We start from the raw sequence: 7,317 nt of genomic DNA, 5'->3' as shown, positions 1-7,317 counted from the left end.
TCACTGGACTAACATAGCGCACGCACAAAATAAAAAGTCATTTCGCCTTATATTTGTTATGTGGATTGCGAGACCGAATAAGAACATATTGTTAATCAGAAAAAAAATGAACGAATATTGAGTCGACACTGTTTTACTTCTAGGTAGAACAAAAATATAGCTGGCATATTGGCATATTATCACCGCTGTTCGTAAGTAATGGTGAGTAATGTGTACACAAGACGTTATTCAATTTTAAAAATACGATATTTTTAAATATCTAGTTTCAATTACTTAGTAGCAGCGCGAACATGAAAGATGAAGATTTTATATATAAACTTGCGTAAACCAAGTGATTTGAAGTAAAATATTACTATCATTTCTTATATAATACATATTTTTATTCACCCCTATATTGGCCACATTGGTGTATGAGATTATGTCGTTAATCAGTAGCTACCAATTCCTGAGAATGTGAACAAATCTGTGAATTTCAATTGGAAGATGAAAACGTTCGAGATAGTTGGCACCAGTGATATCAAAGGCGGATAACCCGATTACACTGCACTTAGTATTTTAACTATACACAGTAGCTACTGGTGGAATTGTTTGGTCATATTTTTTTCTTGTTTTTGCGCTGCACCCAGCAATAGTCCAGGGGTATGACGGCGGTCTGTAAATAATCGAGCCTGAACCAGTCAATACAGTGATTCGATCTATGCAGTTGGGATACGAATCGAACTGTTGCCTCCGTTGAAACCACCACACCCTTGACAATACTATAACTATGCCCCCTTTCACAATACTGCAACTATGACCCCCCTTGGCAATATTGTAACTATGCCCCCTTGACAATGTCATAACAGTGCCCACCTTGACAATACTGCAACTAGTGCCACCAACGACAATACTGAAACTGGTGGCTCCTACAATACTACATCTAGTGCCTCCTTTGACAATGTTGCAACTAGTGCCTTCTACGACAATACTGCAACTAGTGCCTCCTACGACAATACTGCAGCTATTGCCTCCTACAACAATATTGCAACTAGTGCCTCCTACGAAAATACTGCAGCTATTGCCTCCTACAACAATATTGCAACTAGTGCCTCCTACGGCAATATTGCAACTGGTGCCTCCTTTGACATTGTTGCAACTGGTGTCTCCTACGGCAATATTGCAACTAGTGCCTCCTACGACAATATTGCAGCTATTGCCTCCTACAACAATATTGCAACTAGTGCCTCCTACAGCAATATTGCAGCTATTGCCTCCTACAACAATATTGCAACTAGTGCCTCCTACGGCAATATTGCAACTGGTGCCTCCTTTGACATTGTTGCAACTGGTGTCTCCTACGGCAATATTGCAACTAGTGCCTCCTACGACAATACTGCAGCTATTGCCTCCTATGACAATACTGCAACTATTGCCTCCTGCGAAAATATTGCAACTATTGCCTCCTACGTAAATATTGCAACTAGCGCCTTCTCCGACAATACTGCAACTAGTGCCTTCTACTAAATTATTGCAAAGATCGTTATTGTTTTTCTCTCACTGTATGTTTATAAAGTATAACGAATGATGCGAAGTCGGTCAAAGCGTCATGTGTATAATCTATTTAACATGTTTCAGTACACAGAGAGGCGTGGCAAAGTTCTGACCAAATAAAGTGGGTGCCGCTTGACACGGTCAGGTATCTGGAGGCCTGCGTGGAACAGATTAATGTCGGTGAGACAACCGACTGTGACTGGCTGGCTCTGCTGCCGCACTGCCTGACCAATGATAGCTGTGTACTTCTAGAATATCTTTTTGTTGCCAGCTTGGGTGTACAAGCGTGAAACAGATACAGTAATGCAGTAATGCCAGGCGACGGTTGAACTAATATCAGTGAGTGAGTGAGTTTAGTTTTACACCGCACTCGGCAATATTCCAGCTGTATGGCGGCCGTCTGTAAATAATCGAGTCTGGGCTAGACAATCCAGTGACTAACAACATGAGCATCGATCTGCGCGATTGGGAACCGATGACATGAGTCAACCAAGTCAGCGAGCCTGACTACCCGATCCCGTTAGTCGCCTCTTACGACAAGCATATAGTCGCCTTTTATGGCAAGCGTGGGTTGCTGAAGGCCTATTCTACCCCGGGACCTTCGCGGGTCTTTAACCAATATGACTTGATACTATGATATTACTGCGAAAGAGGAAAAGGTTTGAGACAATAGTTTCATAACGGGAGCATCAGTTGCAAAATTAGTTGCGATACTGTAAAGGGAGGCAATAGTTGCTGTAGTGTCTAGGGAGGCAATAGTTGCTGTAGTGTCTAGGGAGGAAATAGTTGCTGTAGTGTCTAGGGAGGAAATAGTTGCTGTAGTGTCTAGGGAGGAAATAGTTGCTGTAGTGTCTAGGGAGGAAATAGTTGCTGTAGTGTCTAGGGAGGAAATAGTTGCCGTAGTGTGAAGGGAGGCAATATTTGCCGTAGTGTGAAGGGAGGCAATAGTTGCTGTACTGTCAAGGGAGGCAACAGTTGCTGTAGTGTCTAGGGAGGCAATAGTTGCTGTAGTGTCAAGGGAGGCAATAGTTGCTGTAATGTCAAGAGAGGCAATAGTTGCTGTAATGTCAAGAGAGGCAATAGTTGCTGTAATGTCAAAGAAGACAATAGTTAATCTGCTTTAAAGGGAGGCAAGACTTGATCTGCAGTAGAGGGAGGCAATAGTGGGTCTATTATCAAAGGAGGTAATAGTTGATCTGCTGTTATGGGAGGCAATAGTTGCTGTAGTGTCAACGGAGGCAATAGTTGCTGTACTGTTTAGGGAAGCAATATTTGCTCTGCTGTAAAGGGAGTCAACAGTGGGTCTGCTATCTAGGGCGTTAACTGAGACCAATGTGGCCCCAAAGTATTCTTCAGATGCACGTACTGGAGTTAAATCACGGCCAAGGCACATAGCACTGAGCCTCAGAAAAACATGAGGATGACGGCAGTACGGATCCCATTCACAGCATGTCCCCTCTGTAGGTTTACACAAGCTTTGACACCATACTTGGTACGTAGGTACGTCAGAAAACATCTGTACAATTGGAAGAGTGAGTGAGTGAGTGAGTTGAGTTTTACTCCGCACTCAACAGTATTCCAGCTGTATGGCGGCCGTCTGTAAATAATCGAGTCTAGACAATCCAGTGATCAGCAAAAATGAACATCTATCTGCGCAATTGGGAACCGATGACATGTGCCAACCAACTCAGCGAGCCTGACCACCCGACCCCGTTAGTCACCTCTTTCGACAAGCATAGTCGATGTTTATGGCAAGAATGGGTTGTTGAAGGCCTGTTATATCCTGGATCTTCAGGGGTCACCATTAGAAGAATGCATAGTCACTATAGTACATAAACAAACATTTACACTGAAAGGTAACGCCAGTTAGATGGGATCAGGGTTTTCATTAAGTACTATAGCGTTACAGCAGGGTATCAGACGGATTCAATTAATGCAGCTCGGGATCTTCCAAAAGAAAGTATAAAAGTGTGGCAACATGACGCCATAGCTGATATCTTTGAATAACCGACATCACTATCTCCTTGGAGGTCAAAGTCGATGGAATGAAGGCGTCTTAACCACAGATGTGTCTATCTAAGAGTTTGTTTTGCAAATTGTAACTGTCATTTAGATTCCTTCTACTGATTCTGTCATTTTAGTGGGTATGGGCGTGTGTTATCGTCGAGGTGATGTGTTTATTGAGGTTGTAGTGAGGTTGTCTAAATGGGTGTGGTTTTGTATATGGGTGAAGTTGTGTTTGAGGGTGAGGTTGTCTATAAGGATGGGGTTGTGTGTCTGGGTGCATGAAGTTATGAATGAGCATGAGGTTGTGAATGTGCGTGAAGTTGTGTATGAGGGTGAGGTTGTGTATCTGGGTAAAGTTGTGCCTATGGGTGAGATTGCTTACATGGGTGAGGTTGTGTATATGGTTGTGGATGTGTATGTGGGTGTGGACTTGTATGTGGTTCATGTTGTGTATGTAGGTGAAGTTTTGTATATGGGTGCGAATGTTCATATGGTCGTGGATGTGTATGCGGGTGTGGACTTGTATGTGGTTCATGTTGTGTATGTAGGTGAAGTTTTGTATATGGGTGCGAATGTTCATATGGTCGTGGATGTGTATGCGGGTGTGGACTTGTATGTGGTTCATGTTGTGTATGTAGGTGAAGCTTTGTATATGGGTGCGAATGTTCATATGGTCGTGGATGTGTATGCGGGTGTGGACTTGTATGTGGTTCATGTTGTGTATGTAGGTGAAGTTTTGTATATGGGTGCGAATGTTCATATGGTCGTGGATGTGTATGTGGTTGACATTGTGTATATGGGTGAAGTTGTGTACATGTGGATGTGGATATGGGTGAGGTTGTTCCGATGGGTGTGGATGTATATATGGTTGCGGTTATGTATATTGGTGAAGTTGTGCATTGTGGATGAGTATGTGGGTGAGGTTCTCGTGTGTGTAGTTTTGTACATGGGAGTGAATGTGTACATGTATATGGGTGGGGATATGTATACGCTTGTGGTTGTGTGTATGGTTGTGAATGTGTATATGGGTGAGGTTGTGTATATTGGTGAGGGTTTGTACATGGGTGTATATGTGATAGCAGTCTGTAAATAATCAAACAACAATCCAATAATCAAGAGCATATGCATCGATATACGCGACCAGTATACGATAACAGGTGTTATCCAAGTTAGCGAGCCTGACCACCCCATCAGTATGGGTTACTGGTGATCAATTCTAACCCGGAAGTGTTGAGACAATCATGGGTTCTAATGTAAATGTTAACCTTGATATTCACGGTTGAGACTAGCATGGGTTACTAATATGAATGTCAACCCAGATCTTCACTGCTGAGACTAGCATGGGTTACTAATATGAATGTTAACCCGGATCTTCACTGCTGAGACTAGCATGGGTTACTAATATGAATGTCAACCCAGATCTTCACTGCTGAGACTAGCATGGGTTACTAATATAAATGTTAACCCGGATCTTCACTGCTGAGACTAGCATGGGTTACTAATATGAATGTCAACCCAGATCTTCACTGCTGAGACTAGCATGGGTTACTAATATGAATGTTAACCCGGATCTTCACTGCTGAGACTAGCATGGGTTACTAATATGAATGTTAACCCAGATCTTCACGGCTGAGACTAGCATGGGTTACTAATATGAATGTTAACCCAAATCCTCACGGCTGAGACTAGCATGGGTTACTAATATGAATGTTAACCCAGATCTTCACTGCTGAGAAAAACATGGGTTACTAATATGAATGTTAACCTGGATCTTCATGACTGAGACTAGCATGGGTTACTAATATAAATGTTAACCCGGAACTTCAAGGGCTCATGACAAGAAGACGGGTGATAACGATTCTTTTCACTCTTTCCTGGAAATGCAGAAACTTGTTTTGAAGACAAAATACTAACAGAAACCACGTGCAGTGAAGGCAACTTCAGATGACCTGGAACAAGCTAGCCTGTTATGAAATGAAACGGTGATAAGGACTTTATCTACTGCAGTGTCACGTGACATGCAGTCAGCTTATACCAGCTGATGATAAGGGGATATAGTTAGAACCAGTCGGAGTTAGTGTATCTTGTGTGGGTGTTAGTTCTGATTGTGTGTGTCTGTGTCTGTCTGTGTATCTGTCTGTCTGTCTTTCTGTATTGCGTGTATGTATGTGTGGTTATGTATATGTTTTTCTGTGTATCTATATCTGTATGTATCTTTGTTGTGTGTGTTTGTGTCTAAGTTTTATGTCTGTTTACACGTTTGTATGAATATGTGGTTTATGTGTCTGTGTCTGTCTGTATATGCGTGTGTATCATTGTTTTAGGGTCTATGTACGTGAGTCTGGGTGTGTGCATCTGTGTGTCTGTGTGTGTCTTTCTGTTTGTGGGTGTGTGTAAGTGTGTCTCTGTGTGTGTCTGTGGTGTTAACATCTAAACAATCGAGCGCACAGATTGCAGGTCAGCGCTGTCAACACCCATCGGGAAGATGGCAAGGAGCAAGAGCCATTTTCTCCCTGGTCAGTTAACTGGGATTTCACCCTAGCACATGGAGCCATCCTTTAGTCCTTTTATTAATATTCTGAGCTAGATCTGACATGCATCAAACTCCGAAGGTATTCTGGGCCTCCTTTCACAAAGCACCAATAAAAATTATCATATGTCCCTAAGGTTATTTTACTGCAGTGTTAAAGAAATAAAACCAAGGCAGCTTGGTGAAAGGAACCCTTAGGAGTCAGTAATTGTGTTTTAAATATTTTATAGTATTACATACAACAGTCTAGATTTGCTTTGCGATGTCATTTGGTGCGAAATCGACAACTGAAACTGACTGCTTCTCGCTTCTCGCGCCTGAATAGGCATAACACATTGTGCCCATGAGGAATCATCGAACCCGGGGTGGGGGGGTCTTCGGCATGAGAAGCGGAGACCAAATATCAATACACATTATAAAGTGCCTCTGTTAGTACTGAAGACATCCTAGGAGGACACTGGCACAAGAAGGGATGTGGCGCGCTGTGAGACAGTTAAAGGGAAGTAACTATGTCATGCTCAATGGTAGGATATTAAACGCTTCATTCTTCAGAGATGAGGTGTCGAAAACTAATTATGATTGTGTACCCAATTGTAGAACCGTTTCTTAGCAAATTCCTATTTTGAATAATGATATGTTCTCTCTTATCCACTGAACAATTATTGAGTTAATACAATAACCGGAATCTGTAACAACTGATGCACTCGTATAATATACAGTGTAAATTGCGGTCCATACTTTCCTGGTAATATTATATGGGCGTTGGGGTAGCCTAGTGATTAAAGCGTCCGCTGGTCACGCTGGAGACCTAAGTTCGATTCCCCACATGGGTACAATGTGTGTTAAAATATACACTTTCACTCACAATATGACATAATAAGCATTTGATGACGTATTTGAAGTTTAGCACAATTGTTAAATGTTTTCTTTTTATGCCCCCCCCCAAAAAAATTAGCCGCATTGTTTTAACCGGAAATATATGTTTCGATAGTTTTATGCAAAAGATAACATACATTTAAACTCGACTTTTTCCATGCTTGGAGATATGCATCACCCCAAAAGAGAGACGAGAGGGGTAAGAAACGGATGGGGAGAGAGAGAGAGAGATGGAGGGGGTGAGATTGCACACTGCATTTTCATCTGAGTTTCAATGGTGTACATGTAGTCCTTTGTATTGTCCTTAGACATGGGTGTAACACGTTGTATTGACTTCAGACGTAAATGTAAACTGTTGTCTAGTCCTAAGACAT

The 7,317-nt window shown here is 42.1% G+C and overlaps 1 protein-coding gene across 1 annotated transcript; it reads left to right on the top strand.

The window, feature by feature from the left end:
• Nucleotides 1–290: 290 nt before the first annotated feature.
• Nucleotides 291–1,503, top strand: LOC137272166 (uncharacterized). The gene is made up of 2 exons (XM_067804522.1): nucleotides 291–322; nucleotides 873–1,503. Exons 1-2 carry the CDS (start codon nucleotides 291–293, stop codon nucleotides 1,501–1,503), a joined length of 663 nt encoding a protein of 220 aa, XP_067660623.1.
• Nucleotides 1,504–7,317: the final 5,814 nt, after the last annotated feature.

This window comes from Haliotis asinina, chromosome 1, assembly GCF_037392515.1.
Source record: "Haliotis asinina isolate JCU_RB_2024 chromosome 1, JCU_Hal_asi_v2, whole genome shotgun sequence".
NCBI lineage: Eukaryota > Metazoa > Mollusca > Gastropoda > Lepetellida > Haliotidae > Haliotis > Haliotis asinina.
This window is presented reverse-complemented; position numbering and strand designations above follow the sequence as displayed.

Excerpts from the sequence above, each read along its gene's own strand:
- LOC137272166 (XM_067804522.1), top strand. The coding sequence starts at position 291 with ATGAAAGATGAAGATTTTATATATAAACTTGC. Across the intron at positions 323-872 it reads GATTTTATATATAAACTTGC|TGCCACCAACGACAATACTG; the intron begins GTAAACCAAGTG and ends TACTGCAACTAG.